The 19,811-nt window shown below is 40.9% G+C and overlaps 1 protein-coding gene across 2 annotated transcripts in view; it reads right to left on the bottom strand.

Moving 5' to 3' along the window:
• Nucleotides 1–16,233: 16,233 nt before the first annotated feature.
• The window catches only part of SPATA6 (spermatogenesis associated 6), a 109,239-nt gene continuing 105,661 nt past the window's right edge, over nt 16,234–19,811 (bottom strand). For both annotated transcript variants that reach the window (XM_045858842.1, XM_045858852.1), the window contains exon 13: nt 16,234–19,632. In XM_045858842.1, coding sequence (XP_045714798.1) covers nt 19,452–19,632 — 181 coding nt within the window. In that variant the 3' untranslated portion in view covers nt 16,234–19,451. The remainder of the gene's footprint in view (nt 19,633–19,811) is intronic.

The following is a 19,811-nucleotide window of genomic DNA, read 5'->3' as shown; positions in this document are numbered from 1 at the left end:
GCGTCAGAAAGTTCATATTGGGAGCTGGACTTTGGAGGATGAACAGGAGTTTTCCAGAAGTCATCCAAGGTAGAGGGACAGGGTGTGCCCAGTAAGGGACAAAAGTGCACTCAGGGGCCCCACAAAAGAGGGATATTTATTCATTTGCAGAGCCCTTAATTTCCCTTCAAAAACCATGTTTCGTTAGCCCTGCACCTCTAAGGCAGTGAGGCGCACTGAGCAGGGCCAGGAGAGGAGCAGCATTTGGCCCTGCAGCAGAGGTCTCACTGCCCCACCCACACCTCCTGGGCACTCGCCAATCCCGAAAGCCCCTGCCACCCTCCCCTGAGGGCTTCCTCTGGCTGTGGAAGCATGCCTGCCATGCAACAGTCTGGAAGTGCTGGCGACTCAGTGCCGGGGAGCAGCCCTCGACCCATGACAAAGAGCTGGTGGATGCGCACTGCCGGTCCCATGCCCATCTCGGGGGACAACTCAGAGGCTTGTTATAAGCCATCTCCGAGGTTCTTGGGGGATTGAGCCTCAGTTGCCCGGTTAGCCTGCTTCTTACCACATCCTGAACAGCTGCCTTCCCTTCCCTGTCTCATGCCCACCACCACCCCTCCTGCCGGGGTTGCCTAGGATCACCTCCCAAATAAACCACTGAACTTGCACCTGGTTTCATGTACTGCTTCTGGGGAAAACAACTGGACAGTCTTTTATGACTTGAAGGCACTTGTGTCCCAGCTTAAATTTGCTGTGAGTTGCTTCACGACACCCTCCCATCCTCATACCTCAGTTTCAGCGTCCCTAGTAAGAGAGTGTAAAGGTTGAAATTCATTTAGATGAAATCCAGGAAGCCTTCTGGTGCTGACATTGTGTGATTCTGATTCATTTCCACATTTGTCTCCTTGGGGCAGAAGGGGGGTGGGGGTGCAGGGCGTACAGGGAGAGCAAGCCACACACCAGCTCACAAGTGGCAACTGTGCAAATAGAAAAACTCCAAAAAGTGGTTACCGGAGAACTGAAATGGGTTTGCCATGAGCAATAACAACATGAGGAAGTAGCTTTGGGCTGTGAAAAGGCAATGTTTAAAAACAAATAGTACTCTTAAAAATCCATGAAGAAATGTTTTTAAAAGTGATTTGCAATTGAGCTGGGACCACAGAGCACTCCATTTAATATGTGAGGCCCAGAACCATGTCCCTGGGTATGAGTTCCCATCAGTTAGAACTGATATCCCTCTAGACTTCCAGCCCTAAGTAAGATTACTGTCATTTTTTCTTTTCTCTAGGGTGAAAAGTTGGGAGTACTTTAAAGGTTATATAGAAATATAAATCCTAGATACTTAAATTGAGCTAGTTACAGTTTACTTTCATATTTCAAATCAAATCTCAGCTTTCGCCTGAACTCACAAAGTAGAAGTGTCCAATTTTGACTGTATGTGATCTCACATAAAATCTACAGCCTTCACTTAAAGAAGGAAAAAAACACCCCACCATTACACTTTATCCTCTGAACAGAACACAAAAGCCCTGGTCCGTGGGTCAGTATAGTTTGTATGTAAATTTTAGAATTACATACATTCAAACTGTGAACAGCCCTCAGGAGTCAGTGAGTCTGCCTCCTGTCCCTCCTTAGTGGGGCCAGGATCTCCCTGAACAGCCTCTCTGACAGGTAAGGTCACCAGTACCTGCTTGTATCCCTCCTCCCACCCCCGAGACAGAGCACCCGCCATGGCCCACACTGGTGATCAGGAACTTCTCTTTTGTTGCCTAAACTCTGCATCCCTGCCTTCCCAACCACTTGTACAAATAAACCAAACAATGTAAATGTACTCAAATAAATCATCTACTCAAAAATTACACCCCCACTCTTTGTGATCTATTCTTAAAGGAATAATTCACAAAACTGGGAACTCCCTGCAGAAGTACAAGTTTATCTGTGATGAGACATACATGAAGACAAATAAAACTTATAATTTTACAAACCCTCATGATTATTTCATAAATCATAGAAAGCATTTCCACATCAATTATCTTGCTTAGTTCTCAATAGCACTAAGATGTTGAATTGTTACAAACGAGGGGAAAACTCAGAGGAGTGAAGTGATGTGCCCAAGGCCTGCCACTCAGCAGTGGAGCTGGTCTCTGAACCCAGAATTCTGACTCCACCTTCATGCCTCTCCTGTTGCACCACTCTTGCATACCTATTTGTGAGTGCTACATATTTCCAGGCATGTGGAATTAGTGTGTAAATAATGTGCAGTCCAGGCAGAAGCCAATCTAATAGACAAAGGCAGGCAAGTAAGCAAGTTAATGCAGTGCATTGCAATAAAGACTAAAATTAGAGATAGAAACAAAATACTTTGGAAAAACAGGGAAAGGAGCAACAAATTCCCTGAAAAAGTAAAGGAGGGCTTCACAGGCACAACATTTAACTTAGGTTTTGAAGGATGAGTAGCAATTGCTGGGTGGAAAGTGGGATGGGATAATATTGAGGCAGAAGAAACAGCACCAAGCAAGACAAGTAGGTGAGAGAGTGGTCTGGGATAGAGACCTGGTGTGGCTGAAGCATCAGGCGTGGAGGGGGATAAAGCAGACCAGTTTGGAGAGGTAGGCAGAGGCAACCATAAGGACAGGGAATGTCACTAGGAACTGGGTGCCACAGTGTGGCCAAGGATGGAATAAAGTCGGGGAGGGCGAGTAAGGGCAATGAGTATACATCCAAGGAGCATCTTACAGTTTGTTTTAAAAATATCACAATAGCAACAGAAGGAGAATAAAGGGCTAGGGGCTGCTAATGAATGACAGTTTGTAAGACTGTTGCTATATCACGGGAGAGAAATGGATCTATCAACAGATGAACGGTTAAACAAAACATATATACCCACACTCAGATACTATCCAGCCATAAAAGATACAGAATGTTGACACATACTACAATGTGGGTGGACCTTGAAAACATTATGGTAAGTGAAATAAGCCAGACAGAGGACAAATGTGTAATTACACTTTCTAGAATACACAAATTCAGAGACATAAAGTTGAATAGAGCTTACGAGGTAATGGGGAAAAGGGAGGCATATTATTTAATGCGTCCAGATTTTACGCTGGGAATGCTGAAAAAGTATGGATAGTGGGATGGGTACACAGTTTAGTGAATGCATTTAATGTCACTGAACTGCACTCTTCCAAATGGTTAAAATTACATTGTGATGTGTGTTTTACCACAATACAAATGAGAATTGGTGGGTAGATGGACAGATGCTAAAGCAAATATAGTGAAATGATGAGTTCAGACCAGAGCACACTGATTCGTTGGGCCACCTATGAGGCGTCCCACTGGGCTTGCCCAGTAGTTATGTGTCTCTGTGGGCCTGGAGCTTGGTGAAGAGATTATAAAACTGCCTTATAATTCCTGCTTGGGAAAAACCACCTACCTCGTAGAACCAGTATTAGATCTATGTTTTGGTGTTTGGGGTGGTGGTGTTGCCCAGCGGTGTAAGTAATTTGGGGATATTGAGTTACTTGAGGTCTTATTTTGTGGAGGAAACGTGGGGGGGGGGGGCAGTGAGGGTGAAGCTCTTTGTCCAGTCAGGTTTCTGGGAACTGGTTTGCATTCCCGAATGTTATGACAGAACTCAAAGCGGGAGAAGTGAGAGCGGGAAGGACTGGTGCCAGCTGCGGGTGGTTCCGAGAGGAGGCAGCCTTCGGCCGTCAGCCCCAGCAGGGGCGGCCTCAGCTGCAAGGTCACCTTGCCCAGGGTCTGGGCACTCCCTCCCCATCGCCCACCAAATGCAGCCCATATCTGAGGACTGGCAAGTACAAAGGCACAGCCATTGCAGGCTCACGTGAGACAACTCTGTGGGCCATCTTAGCTCCAGAGGCCCTGGTGGGTTGGCCGAGGCTGCGATCAGGCCCATCACCACTCATCTTCTTCCCGTGTCCAGTCCCGTGTCCTTCCTTCCACTGGGACAGATCCAGGGCCCTCCCAGGAAACGTCCTGCTCACTGACTCCAGTCTCAGAGTCTGAACCCACCCTGTGACAGGGGTCCACACTACGGTCCTTTCCCATTACCTAGTCCTGGTACTCACTGTAACCCCTACCTCGGCTGACCGGCTCTCTGAAGACAGAGCCTCACGGAACCCCCCAGCTTTGCACGTGTTCTGGTGAGTTGCTCATGGCTATTTTCCCTTCTACAAAATAGTGTTAACAGGCTTCAATAGTGTTACAGGCTTGGACCAGTAACAAAGAGACTACCACGTGTTCAGCAAGTAATTCCATCCTAGCTGCCTGAAGACCTTCATAGCAAAAGCCATGAAACCTTGTGTGTTTTGTCTTCTCTCTCCTGCCCCCCCGAAGTGTTTGCTGACGTCGGAAGCCTGGGAAGAGTCATGGGCCCTGTGTTTCTGAACCTCCAGGCAAATTCACGGCTGCCCCATTTTCTGAGTCCGATGTTCTAAGCAGCCAATCCATTCTCAACATCCTTGCTTCTGGATATAAAGGTGGAAAAAAAATAAACCTCTTTAAACTTCAAGGTCACAAATATTGTGCTAGAAAAAGCTCCCAATAACAAAACTGGGTGGTCACAGAAGATAGGTTTTACTAATAAAAATATGTTTGAGACGTCTATGCATTGGCATGAATTGAACAAACCAAGGTTGGAGACAAAACATCGCTCATTCAAAAAAACTTTTGAAGGGATTTAATTTTTTGTTTTGCTTTGCTTTGCTTTGGTATATTTATTTTTGTCTTTGTATACTTAACAAATTTGAAGCCCAATTAAAAAAAAAGTTGTATTCAATTTTGTGTCATACTCAAATTCTTCTATGAAAACATAGTTTACTTAATAAGCATAGAGGTGCACACACCTTCATAAATAAGAGGATTTAAAATGGATTCCGTCTTTAAAATGTAGCTGCCAGGATGACAACAGCCAATGTGAACTGAGCACCACATGTGCTATACACTTCTGTGCATCATCTCAATTAATCCTCCCAACCCGCCTGAGATAGGTGGGACGTCTGTGCTCAGTGTGAATGATGCCTCCCTCAGCTGTGCTACGTGGCAGCCCCAGGGACAGGTGTTACTCTCTTTTCCAGAGATGGAGGTATAGAATGGCTCAGCACCACCACCAGCTCACACAGCTGGTGCCCACCCCTGAGGGGCTGCTCTGACTCAGCTGGGCTCTTTACTGCCTTGCACTGCCCCTTCTCCTCTGTTGTGTTACAGGACTTACTGCAGTCAGATAAACGGTCTCTATTACCATGACTTCCTTTGTTCCAGCTGTTCTCATGGGCCACACCGTCCTGTACGCTGCCTTCTGAAATCCCTTGCATCCTTTAAGGCCCAGCTCCAAAGTCTGTGAAAACTCTTCTGGACCCATCTTCCATCCAGCAGAATAAACCATATCCTCCCTTTGTCCCCACAGCACTCAGAATGTGGGTATTTCCTGTTTCCCAAGACGGAATAGTAACAGCATTCAAAAATGTCTCCGAAGTGCAGCTCTAACACTGAGGCGAGGACAGGAGTCCCTCTTGTTCCTCAGGACAGGAAGGAGCACCCTCTCTTTTCCCGTCACCTGCCAACCCCTACCTCTCCTTTTTTCTCAACCCTTTCTTAATTCTCAGAGTTCACTGCTGGATTTGTTGTGCTTGTTATAGTGTTTCCATGTTGAAGCGTAACCCCCCTATTTGTCCCTTTCTCCTTGGACTCAAAGCCCCTCCAGAACAGGGCTGAAGTTTCATTCTTCTCTATCCCCTTTTCCACAGCACCCAGAGCTGTGCCTGGCACGTACATGCTCAGCAGGTCCAAAGCCAGCCTTCTGTGACCTACTAGAGCTGTCTTCTGCATTGTAGGTATGTCCTAGTCCAAGGAGAGAAAAGCTCTTATCAATTGTATAAATGTACAGGATATAATTCAGAGTGTATTTATTGACATGAAGGTGAAGCGTTACAAAGGAATAAAGAAATGTTAGCCCATTTAAAATGGCTGCACAGAATATACAAAGCCCTACATTTTAGCTCTTTCATTTGTGTTGTGATTGAAGGAAGTTTTCCATTTCAGAGAGAAAACACTGTGAGCTTAAATAAGATGCATTATAACGTCTGTATTGGGGTAATGACGCACCTGGCATCACAGGCTATGTGACACTGTACTCAAGTCACGCACTCTGGGGTAGCAGTTGTGAGATACAGTAAATTCTCTTACAAGGAATCTTGATGAAGCCTACATGCACTTCTGTTTCTCTCATATTAAAAGCTTATATGAAGTTAGAACGTTAGGTCAAAGTAACTTTATACTTGAATGTTTAATAACTGAATTTGGAGAGACGGTTAGCATTTATACTTCCACTCTTTGGACACAGCAAGTTCACCCACCTGGACGGAACAGAGCAAACAAAAACTCATCCTGGTCCCAAGTCGATGACATAACAGCAACTCTCATGAGGTCCCTGACAGGACATTTTCAATCTTATTTTGTGAAGTCACATCAAGCCTCCTCTAGATCATAACAGAACATTGGAAGAGAAGGAAATTCTGGCATAATGAGATGTGCCAATTGTCAGCAAGGGGGGAACAAACATCAGAGCAGCGTAATAAAAAACGAACGACAGAGCCATGTCAGCGTGGCGGCGTCTCTGCCGGCACACGGCGCTCCTCTCCCCACACAGCCCTGCATTTACACCAGCTGACGCAACCACTGGTGAACCACAGAAAATGAGTCAGGACATGCATATATCTTAATATGGATATTCATGCACATTCAGTATCCTCTGTTTTAATGAGGTTAGGAAATATGTGATAAGTGTAGACGTTCAGTAGTTAAAGGAACAAATATTTCGAAGTATAACAATTATTTGAAAAATCCAGGGATTCAGAACTCAGGGTTCGGATGGTAGCAGATTTACTATCCTGGGGCTTTGTTCTGTGAAGAATGTAGGGCCTGTCATGACTTAATTGTTCCATTAGTTTTCAGAAAGGCAAAGCAACCATCCTAATGCCATCATATACCACTGACGTTTCTAACTCGGATTCAATGTCAACATCAAGTTCAAATTATTTCACCTTTGACTATACTTAACTTGAAATATAACACAAGTTATCTCAAAAACCACTTACACGGTGGGGGCAATCTTGCAAAAGGACTTTCAGAGGACAGCATGGTGGTGTGCTGCTGAAAATGAAAGGGAGAATGTGATTTTTACATTTCCTTCCCGCCCCCACCTTCACATTCGGCCAAATAACCAACACTGAAGAACTGCACGGCATATAGCACGTGCTACTGCCAAGTAGCACCAGTCGTATCTTCACTGTAAGTATCTGCCCCTGGTAAGGCTTCGGGTCTCACTGGACACATTTTCTCTCTGCGTCTCATAAACATTAGGAACCTAAGGCTACATCCTTTACAGTCACATGCAACCTAACCAGCCACAGGGTCGTCCAGCATTTCCAGTTTGCTACTTCACCTTCTGACAAGCTCTATTAAAGAGAAGGGGACGAACCGACTTGCATCACATACAAGATGTTGCCTGCGCCGGTGCCAGACAGGGAGGCGAAACGAGCAGCCGGAACATACGGCCGAGAGCTGGCAGCAGGGAAAAGCGAGTTCTGCGTGAGCAACGAGGAACATCTTGAAATGTACAAGACATATGTGTTTTAGGAAGAAGACTGAAGTGTTTCATAATAAAAACAGGACAAAGCGAACCATGGGTGCTGAATAAAGTTTTAATTAAAAGTGGGTTTTAGCCTTCAATGTGAATACACAATCTGCTTCACAGATGGGTTTTATATTTAAACCTTACCCAAACCAAAAAGTAAGCGAGACAAATCAAGCTTCTGAAAATGGCACAGAGGCTAAAATGTGTGTAAACAACAGAGTTCCAGTACAAACAAACAAGGAGGGAAGAGCCACCTTCTGTCATCCACTTTCTGCTCGCCTGCACAGGGCACAAGCAGGTTAGATAACCTGCCTTTGGTGTGAACACCGTTCTCCAGTTTAAATATACGACAGACACAAGCAATTAAGAAACAACCCAAGTCCAAACACAGAGACATGGTTAAACTATTTCATAGTATATCAATGCAACATTAGATAACCATTAAATTCATTCGTGCATCATTTTAGAAAAAGAAATATGTTTGCAGTAACATTAAACTATCTGTAAAAAAATACAACTTTGTAGAAGTACATAAATATCACAATATACAAAAATATTGCCAAGTTATCTCAAGTTCTTACTTTTATATGAGTACTTCTATAAACCTTCCAATTTTATGCACTATTGCTTTTTTCAAAAAATAGTTAACATTTGAAAAGTCCAGTTAAAGCTGAAATAGCTACCTAGAAAAACTGATAACAGTGAGTTTTATCAGAAAATGTTTTGTCTTTGATGTCTAAGTTACAGTGGTCCTTATATACATATATAGTTTCATTCATGATCCCAGGCGAGAAGGAGTCACCCCTGAAGCTCACTGACTACAGACAAACACTGAGAGGAACAAGACGCCCAGCAGATGAAGACTTGGCAGTTACTCTCCGTGCACACAGGGCCAGTGGATGTACTTTCCTATTTTTTCCTTGGGGGAAAAACGTCTAAACTATCTGAAGCTCGTTCCAATGCATTTAAACAGCACAAGTTAAAGCTGCAAAGTCTCTGGCAATGACTTTAGTGTTTGAAAACTATCTTGATGCCAGGAAATACTCTTCTGTTACAGAATTATTTATTTTTTAAAGTTCAGTTGAGGTTTGCATTTTATGGGAGGTCTTTCAGATGGATCAAAAGTAAATTCAGGAAAGCCTTTCTACTAGGTTTTCAGGCTTCACTTCATTGAGCAGCTGCATTTATCATCATACTTACTGATATTCTCCCTGCACGAAACCCCAGCTCCAGGCACACCACGTGAGCTGCCCTCAATTTCTTTCAGCCACTCAATTTTTTTCCCTTTCCTACTTTTCTCCTTTTAAGTACACTTAAAGTACTTTTCCTCCTTTCCTACCTACTCCAATCCAACCCATTCTTCAGACTGAACTCAACCCTCCTCTGTATTCATGAAACCTTTTCAGGTAAATGGCTTTGTTCTCTCCATCTTTTGAACTCCTCACTCATTGACTCTTCAGCACTTATGAATTCCTTTGTGGTATCTATTACTGTGGTCTTTTCAAGAATTTGTATCACATGTGAAACTGGACTGAATAGGCAGTCCCACATTCATGTGTGGTGGACAAAATTGGGAGGGACGCCTTGGAAGTGAGTGATCCCAGCCCCAGGCCAGCGGGCACAGCCAGGGTTCCAGTGTCGGGAAAATATAGCCTCACAACTTCTGGCTGTAAAACCAGTGGGGGATGGGGTGGCAGAAGAAACTGCTGGTCTCTCGAGAGGGGCTGCTTAAAGGGCCTGCACACTCCTAGAATGAACACAAACACACCCACTCTGGGAACCGCCACTGGGTTAGCAGCTAGAGGGGCCCCAGTTGCATACAGGAAGTGGGTGAAGTGACTGGAAGCTGGGCGAGTGCCAAGCAAGCCTCGATGGCATTGTCCCTTCTCTGACCCCTTCCCTACACACAAAGCCACAAAGCGGTGAAGTGGGTTGTTACACCCTGGCAAATACTGAATACCTAAGGCTCCACCCCATAAAACTTAGCATGTGCCATAAGACAGGGAGTCAAAACAGCTCTACCTAATACACAGAAACAAACACAGGGAGGCTGCCAAATTGAGGAGACAAAGAAATATGGCTCAAATGAAAGAACAGGAAAAAAAATAGAAAAAGAACTAAGCAAAGCAGAGATAGCTAAGCTAACAGATGCAGAGTTCAAAACACTGGTGATAAGGAAGATCACAGAACTCACTGAATACAGCAAAGGTATAAGGGAAGAAATGAAGGCTACACTAAGGGAAATAAAGAAAAATCCACAAGGAACAAACAATGAAGGGAAGAAAGCTGGGGTTCAAATCAATGATTTGAAACATAAGGAAGAAATAAATAACCAGAACAGAATGAAGAAGCAAGAATTAAAAGAAAAAAAAGAAAACAGGAAAAAAGAGAGAGAGAGAATAAGAAGACTCTGGGACATCTCCAAAAGTGCCAACATCCAAATCATAGGGAAGGCAGAAAGAGAAGAGGAAGAGCAAGAAACTGAAAACTTATTTGAAAAAATCCTGAAAGAAAACTTCCCTAATTTGGTGAAGGAAACAGACATAAAAGCCCGGAAGCACAGAGCCCCAAACTAGTTGGACCCAATGAGGACCACACCAAGACAATCATAATTAAAATGCCAAAGGTTAAAGATAAGAGAGAATCTTAAAAGCAGCAAGAGAAAAGTACAGAGTTACCTACCAAGGAGTTTCCATAAGACTGTCAGGTGACTCCTCAAAAGAAACCTTGCAGGCAAGAAGGTACTGGCAAGAAATATTCAAAGTGATGAATAGCAAGGACCTACAACCAAGGTTACTCTATCTAGCCAAGCTATCATTTAGAATGGAAGGGCAGATGAGGGCTTCCCAGACAAGGCAAAGCTAAAGGAGTTCATCATCACCAAGTCCTTCTATGAAATATTAAAGGGACTTAAGAAAAAGATCAAAACCATAAACATTAAAATGACAACAAACAACTGTCAACAACTGAATCTAAAAAACAAAAACAAAATCAAAGCAACCAGAAGAGGAACAGAATCATAGGTATGGAGATCATTTGGAGGGTTATCCGCTGGGAGGGGGAAGGGGGAGAAAGGGGGAAAAGGTACAGGGATTAAGAAGCATAATTGGTAGGTACAAGATAGACAGGGGGATATTAAGAAACATATAGAAAATAGAGAAGCCAAAGAACTTATATGCATGATCCATGGACATGAACTAAGGGAGTAACTGCTGGAGGGAAAGGGGGTACTGGGTGGAGGGGGGCAAGGGGACAAGAATTTGGACAACTGTAATAGCATAATCAATAAAATATACTTTAAAAAAAGAAATGGCATTACTGAGCACATACAGTTTTTGTTATTGTTTTTGATGAGGATACAATTCAAATCCTATAGTAAGGTATAGGAAGAAGGACCTTCTGTTGAAATGTGATTTCAACATACATTCCACCCTCATCTTAGGCCCCAAGTTCACCACAAACCCTCATACTCTAACCATTCCAACCTCTTGCAGCTTCTTGAGAACACTGTGCATCTTTCACATCCAGAAACGCTGATGCCCTGGCTCTCTTCTGAAAAAACCACCCACTGAGACCCAGATGAAAGGCTGATTCTTTTGTGGTGTCTTCCTCCACTCACTAAGTGATTCCTTCCTCTTTCACATGTTTAATTATATTGTATATATCTGCAATACATTTAACATTTTACAATACACTGTATTATAAAGTGTGAGAGCTCAGGATTTATCTCATATTTGCCCAATGCCACTCACAATATCTAGTTTATAGTGAGTTTGCTTAATTGATACATAATAAATGGCCTTGATATCTGTTGAGATGAAAAGAGAAAAATAAAACCCTGGTATTTAAAGATGAGCCATGAATAACCCAAAAGATATTTAATTCACATGGAAATCAAGGGCCAGTCATTATCTCTCTTGGAGCTCAAGGTATTTTGTGCCTAAAATAAAAAAAAAAATCAGATGATGAAGATATTAACAAAGTAAAAAAGTTTTAAAAGGCGAAATTTAAATGAGAAAAAAAAGCCCTCTATGGTCCTTACTACAGTGGAAGCCACACAGGAGGAGACCCCTGGTTCTCACCTGGGCAAACATCAGTCACCTAGAGAAACTCTCAAAAATGCAGTGAAACTGACTGCATCAGGGACTCCATAGGCTGAGATGAGGAAACTACTTTTTAACATGAGTGGGTCTGATCAGTCAGGATTCAGAGCCACTGGACTGGAACATAACCAAAAACTTCACCAGCTTTACACCTAGATGCTGTATAGTCATGCATATTGTACTTCTGAGTCCAAATTATGGCAATTTCCAATTACTTGTGGTACCGAGATCACCGAATTCTTGCAATCCCATAGAAGCCTTCACTGCTACACCTTTTTGGTAGAGCTGCTCATAAGTCACAGGTTGGCCGGCGTAATTTCCTTTGCTGCTCAATGGAGCAGAAATGTGTTAATAAGTAAGAGAAACTGGTCAACAGGTAGGACAGAGCACGAAGCAGGGAAAGCAAATGTTTGGAGGTATTTACAAACATATAAATATTTTGAATAATGAAAAACAAGCCTCCTCCAAACATATAAGTGAATCCATCACTGAGAATAAGTATCATCTCTTAGCATGCAATACCTAAAGAAAATCAAACAATAGTAGGAAAAAGTTCTATAGACTATTTATGAGAAAACACTAATATGTGGATTGAAGTCCTAATTCAGCCACTTACATACCCACTGTGTGACCTGCAAGAGACACTGAACCCAAACTTGAGTTTTCTCATTTGTAAAAATGAAGATTCTAATCCTGCCTTGCCTAACTGACACACAAGTTAAGGAGAGAGACAATAAAATAACTTAGGGAAAAATGCTTAAAAATGTTGAGAGTCTATGTAGAATACAAGCTATTATTTATCATAAGAAATTAGTGGAAATTTCCAAGGCTTTAAATGTTTACTAGGCAAAAATTCACTGAAGTTAAATGTTCTTTTTCTTCCATTTTCTCAACATAAACACTTGAAAATACTTTCTAATTCAAAAGTTGGCATCTTTTCTCTCATTTGGCAGAAACAATTCCCCTCCTTGGGTTTCCAGTGGAACTGAAATGAGTTTGACTGTTTTTGTTTAAGATTATCAACAAAAAGCTTTCCAAATTATGCAGTTGCTGTGCCAAAACACATTCTTTATGCAGCACAGTTGTAGAAATATCATATGTGAACAACTGCTGGGCCACAAAGGAGAGTCAGGACAGCTTATTTTTCTATCCTTCAGGAAACTGCGAAATGTTTTTAACATGTTCTTGTTGAGTAGAGTGGTAGATTCCTTTCAGTGTAACTTTTTATTTAACAGAACATTATTAAAAACAGGGTGCAGCCCTGGATGGTGTGGCTCAGTGGATTGAGCACCAGCCTGCAAACCAAAGGGTCGCCAGTTCGATTCCCAGTCAGGGCACATGCATGGGTTGCTAGCCAGGTCCCCAGCAGGGGGTGTGAGAGGCAACCACACATTGATGTTTCTCTCCCTCTCTCTCTCCCTCCCTTCCTTCCTTTCTCTCTAAAAAATAAATAGATAAAATCTTAAAAAAAAAACAGGGTGCAAAGGGAGCTATACCTAGTGCTTGTTTCAGCAAACATGTTTCAGATGAATCCAACATATAATCACTCAGATACATCATCGTTATAAATAATACCATTTATAGAGCCCTTACTATGTGCTAAGCATTGTTTTAAACACTTTATATTTGTTAACTAACTTAATCATCATCATGATCCTGTAAGATGAGTAACATTATTTTCATTTACAGATGAGAAAACTGAGACACAAAGAAATCAGGTAACTTGTCTAAGATCACACAGTTACTACGTGGTTAAAGGGTTAAAGGGTGGCTTGAATCTCGCAGGGTGACTCCAGAAGCTGTGTGTTTAACCACTAGGCTAATTTTCTGAACACTGAATAATTTATATACAGGAAGATGCAACAGATAAAATATAATACTCATCAGCTAGCAATTTCCAAAAATATATAAACCTGAGATGGGTCTACTGAAAAAGGTATGTATATATGACACACACACACACACCTCTGTGATGAGTGTCAAACAGTAGAACCTTCTGAAAAAGGTGGTGATCGCTCAGTGACATCCATTACAAATCCTTCATGGCTATCAAGATGTTCACCTGGGCAAGATGGCTAGAACTACTTCTACTGAATTAAGGCGATTTTCTCTAACCTCCATCTCTAACATCTCCCAAATCAAAGGAATAGGATTAATTTGTAAAATACAACAGTACAAAGTTAAAAAAAATAAACAAAGGACAAAATAAACTTCCTATGTCAAAACTGGTTTAACAGATTATACTCTCAAACTAAATTAAGTTTTATTTTTAAAATAATGCCTTAATAAGTGGGAGATGTCATATATAAAATTTAAATGGATAATATTCTTGGAAACTGAAGCCAGGCACTTAGTTTTACTTGTAAACTCTACATAAAACCTCTACCTAAGTGCATAGCATACAAGGTTAGTTGCTTAGCAGCTATGTCCAGGTGGGTTTACGTACAAAATTATTAAACTGATGATGGGGAAGGGCACTAAATAATTTTTGAGCATATACTTCTTGTCAGGTACAATGCTAGTCATTTGGCTTCATTTACTGAATACATATATATTTTATAGTAACAATCCTAGGTTTGTATCATTCCCATTTCATGAAAAATAAAATTAAGGTTCAGTACCTTCAGATAACACCACAGAATTCAAACACCAGAAGATGTGGCTTTTTCCATAATTCTGCACAACCTACATGCATTCAATAACTAGCAAATTTAAGAGCCATATCCAAAATCTGACTACACTGATTTTGTGACTTAACATAATTTTGAATTTTATACATTTATTCACATAACACATATTCCATTGTTCTCCAGTCAGATCCTCAAGATCTTTCAGAATAGCACCTGTCTGTTGGCTTGGAGTTCCAGTGTCAGCAATTCTTCACTGAGCACCAGGCACTGCACCAGTGTTATACCAGGCACTGCACATGCATTAACTCTGCAAATGATCACAGCACTACAAAAATGGCTCTCATTTCACAAGTGAAAACACAAGTTCAGAAAGGTTAAATAGCACAGAGGTGACAAATTAAAAGTCTTTAACGGCTTTAAGACTTTAATGGCTATTTCTCACCTTATTTCTCAACTATATCGTGAACTCCGAAGGCTACACTTCTTTCAACTTGCACTGCAAAGAAGTGTAGTGATGCTTGTGACGTTTCTGACGTACAGTCTACTGTTTCCTACATAGGGATGTCAGCCACCTGTGCTGTAGGGTTCACTGTTCACGGCTTGTGTGGAATGCTGTTTTCCTGTTCTTTCACTTGGAGCCTGTGTGTCCTCGAGCCTAACGTGAGTCTTGTAGATAGCAGGTAGTGGGGGTTCATTTCATCATCCCTTCAGCCCTTCTGTGCCTTTTGAGGAGTTTACTCCATTTATGTTTAAGGTAGCTATTTACAGAAAAGGGCTTATTTGTGCCATTTTGTTGTTTTCTGTCTTGAAGTTCCTTTGTTCCTCTAATCTTGCTCTCTTCCTTTGTGTTTTGTTGATTTTTTGTAGCGATATTGATTAATTTTTCTTTTTATTTTATGAATCTTCCATATTTTTTTTGTAGTTGCCAGGTGGCTTGTTAAAATGTCCATACTACCCAAACTGATCTACAGGTCACTATCCCCATCATTTCATTGCTACACACATCAAAATCTTAATGGCATTTTTTTTTCAGGAATAGAAAAAAATCATAAAATTCATATAGAACTACAAAAGACTCGGAATAGCCAAAGTGATCTTAAGAAAGAAGAACAAGCCCTGGCTGGTGTGGCTCAGTGCACTGAGTGCCAGCCTGCAAACCAAAAGGTCACCAGTCAGGGCGCATGCGTGGGTTGTGGGCCAGATCCCCATTAGAGGGTGTGAGAGAGGCAGCCACACACTTATATTTCTCTCCCTCTATTTCCCTCTCCCTTTCCCTCTCTCTAAAAAAGTAAATAAATAAAACCTTTTAAAAAAAGAAAGAAGAACAAGGCTAGAGGTATCACACTTCCTGATTTCAAACTAAATTACAAAGCCATGGCAATAAAAGAATATGGTCCTGGCAAAAAGAAGGGCATATAGCAATGAAACAGACAAGAGTGCCCAGGAATAAAGCAACACACACACAGTCAACTGGTCCTTGATAAGGGTGCCAAGACCACACAATGGGGAAAAGGAGAGTCTCTTCAAAAAATGGTGCAGGGAAAACTGGACATCTACATGAAAAAAAATTGAAATTAGATCTCTATCTTACACCATACACACAAATCACCTCAAAGTGGATTGAAGATTAATGGAAGATCTGAAACGATGAAACTCCTGAAAGAAAACTTATGGGAAAAGCCTCTTCGCATTGGTCCAGGCAGTAATTTCTTAGGTATGACATCAAAAGCACGAGCGAAAGAAGCAAAAATAGATCAGTGGAATAACACCAAATCAAAAAGCTTGTGCACAGCAAAGGAAACAGTCAATGGAATTACAAGTCAGCCTATGCCGTGGGAGAAAAGTATTTGCAAACCGTGTATCTGATAAGGAGTCAATATTCCTTTTATTTGTTCATAATAATAAAGTTTTAGTTAGACTAGATGAATAAGTCCTGGAGAACTATTGTACAGCATGGTGCTTATAATTAATGAACAAAATATGGGACAGAAAGAAACTCTGGAAGGCGCTGAATATATCTGTCACCTTGAGTGTGGTGATGGTATTACAGGTGTTTACGTATGTCCAAATTCACCAAAATGTACATATTAAATATATACAGTTGTTTGTATATCAATCATACTTCACTAAAGCTGTTTAAAAATGTGAAAACTCTGGAAGGTATTGAATATATTTATTGCCTTGGTTGTAGTGATGGTGTCACAAGTGTTTGCATATGTTCAAATTGATCAAATTATACACATTAAATATGTGCAGTTCTTTTTATATCAATTATTCATCATTAAGCTGTTAAAAAGTGCAGTGCTACAAGAATGTGTGGTCACTAAAGCAGGGAGAGTAACTGGGGCTCCACAGAAAGAACATCATACTGTCCCATATACCAACTCTGGTCACCCTGAAATCTTGTGTCAGTTAAAATAAATCTTCAGTGATACTCTTTTCATACACTTCCTCCAACTTCTTAGTTCACAAGATTTCTTTAGTCATTTTTAGTGCTTGAATGTTGTAAATCTGCCCCAGGTTTTACTGCATTAATGTGAGTTCAGTTTGTGATGTAATTTACTGAGGTTCTCTCGGAGATGAGATAACTAGCTACACCATTTAAAAACTCATGAACTGTAACCAGCTTAGCTTTTTAACCACTTATCTGGTTGAGAGACAGGCTGGGGTTGGATTCAAATCCTAGCTTTACCATTTCCTGGCTGTGTTTCTCACTGGCCAGCCACAGCAGTGTGACTCTCAGTCACCTGGCCTGTAACACTGAGATTGCTTACACCTACACTGGTTTACAGTTGCTGTGAAGATCAAACAAGATAATGCATGAAAATCAACAAGTACAGATGTTGATCCTTAATAAATATTACCTTAACTTTCTTGTTTTAAAAAACTTTCAAGATAACACTACAGTGGGGATGGGAATAAAAATCACAAAACATGTCCTCAAAGCACCTGCACACATTCATACACTATGTAAGTATTAATTAGAGCGGAATACATTCTCTTCCACCAGGTTCATTTATGTGAATTTTTGGAGCATGAAAGCAACATACTAAGATTAAGATTTAGTAGAAATGAAAAAAGTGCATTTCATTGAGACAGTTTTGCTTAAATATTCACATAAATACTTTATCATACTAATCCTTAATCAAGAGAACCATAGTTTCTAGGCTATTTACATCTGAATGCTAGAAGATAGAGAATTCAATCCCTCAGTCAAAAATGCACTGCTTTGTGAGTGACACAAGATAAGGACACTGGGAAAGAAAATATTTAAGGCTCATCTTGGGAACCAAGACATTTGCATTTCATAGAAGGGAATTATCCTTCATTGGAATATAAGGTGCTGGAAACAATGGAGGCAATTACGTTCTTGGTCCATTGCCTAACCCTGCGCTTACCACCCTCTGCAGGAGCAGTCTGTTAGCTGGCCCTGGTCACCTGAACACTTTATACCTGAGTTGGTTAGCCAAGTCACAAACAAGAAGGCGGGCTGTCATATTATGACTTCTTTTTTTTTTTTTAAATTTATGAGTACTCTTTTAAAAAATAGATTTCACTACAGAAACACCAACTCTCTCAGCTGAGGAACCATATCTCTCTTCTTGAAGACCAAGATACAACTAAGCTTTTTCTCTTATTTTTTCCATTTTTATCTCTTTGGCTACAGGTATAAATAAACTAGCTGACAGCAACAGTCTTGTCAGGGCATCTTATTTCTTAGATACAGACAGACTTTGTATTGTTTTTAGTGGCCCTTCACGTATTTTTTCTTTCATGCAGTTATTTAACAAACATCGTGTATCTACTGTGTGCCACAAATGCAGAGGAAAACCAAGAACGATAGAAAAAGACACAAAAGTCATTGATAACTCAGTTTTTCTTAAGTGCTATAATAGAGATATGCCTAGGCTGTGGTGGTGGGGCTAGAAAACTGATACAACAATGAAGAAATATATAAATATATAAACACAGAGTAGAACTGAGGAAATCCACAGATACTGCACTATAACTGTGTATAACTGTGAAGGAAGCCTGAGCTTCCTTCATAGTCACGGCGAGCTCCTAGAATTCAAGAACCCTGATTTATCTCACTCACTGATTCCTTCAGATCTTCAAAGTGTCACTGGACTCACATGTGTGGTTTGGAGGTTGGGGTAGGAGCTAACTTTATCAGCCAACAGACTTCCCAGTGCCTACTACAAAGAGTACTGCTATAATATTTTACTCCCTTTTCGGTTCCAAGTATCCTCTAAAGTAAGGATGCTACTTTCTTGGGCTCTGTGGTACCTATGAAAACTCTAAATAGATTAAATTACAATATAATCCCCACCCAATTTTTTTAACTCTCTACATGCTTACTAACAAAGGCTATTTTCTGATTCTGTTTGCACCAAACGATACAGCCCTAGAAGAAAATCAGGCAAAGAATTATATCTTTAAAAATAAGTTATTCACATTTTGAGTCATTCATGGCCTCTGCTATACTAGATAACTGTTATGCATTTTAGGTAACTTAGAGTTCTTTTAAGGAAAATGAAGTGAATGGTTATATAAACTTTAGGAAGAAAGTGACTTCTTATGAGCTAAGAAGGAAAAAGTAGAAAATACCAGTTAAAACAGGGTTTCAACTGTTGGCAAATTCATTTCTACACAGTATATCTTTTTGCTCATTACCAAGAAAAGGGAGTTAATATTCATTAAATCTTACTCAGACAAGATAACCAGTTAAGTACATGAAAAGAAAATTATAATGTGTTTAAGCCAGAAAATTTTCAGAGAGAATCTACTCTGGAATTTTTAGAGGGTGGTGCGACATACACGTTATGATATCCTTCTTGTAGTCACAATGGACGTGATTTTGCTGCGGAGCTTTGACTTTTGGAACACAGCACTCTTTGCTGTGATTAAAAAGGCTTGCCTGTGATAATGTACCATTTGAAGTAATAAACTTATTCAAGTCTCACCAGTATTCTCAATTAGAACCATCTGGTTAAAAAAAAGGAATACAGGTATCGATCGCATCAAACTTTTTCATTGGGAAGTTGACACGGACATTCACACGGTTTATCGTGGGTGGCCTCAGAAGCTTTCCTGTGTATGAGAAGCAGAACTACAGGCCTTCTTGTACAAGTTCCTGTATATCTTTTCCATGCTGTTCTCAAAGATGGGTCGGTGGGATTTTCCTTTATAAGTGGCTGCCCTGTTGGACCAGTATTCACCATCATCCAAATGGAATACGCCATGTGGCCGCTGAAATGAGCTGTAAGAAAAGATGCACAAGATTAAAACAATGGTGAAACAGATGAGAGGCAGTACTGTACAAATCACATGGTTATGGAGTACTCCACAGGTGTGTATGCTCTTAGACTATGAGAGATAAAAGACAATAAGGCCTGTGCCTTCAAAGAGTGATGCTATTTCCATGAAACAATGAAGGGA

This window comes from Phyllostomus hastatus, unplaced genomic scaffold, assembly GCF_019186645.2.
Source record: "Phyllostomus hastatus isolate PE091 unplaced genomic scaffold, TTU_PhHast_1.1 phas_contig_147, whole genome shotgun sequence".
Lineage (NCBI taxonomy): Eukaryota > Metazoa > Chordata > Mammalia > Chiroptera > Phyllostomidae > Phyllostomus > Phyllostomus hastatus.
Note: the sequence above shows the minus strand (reverse complement) of the source record. Positions and strands in the feature narration are given on the sequence as shown.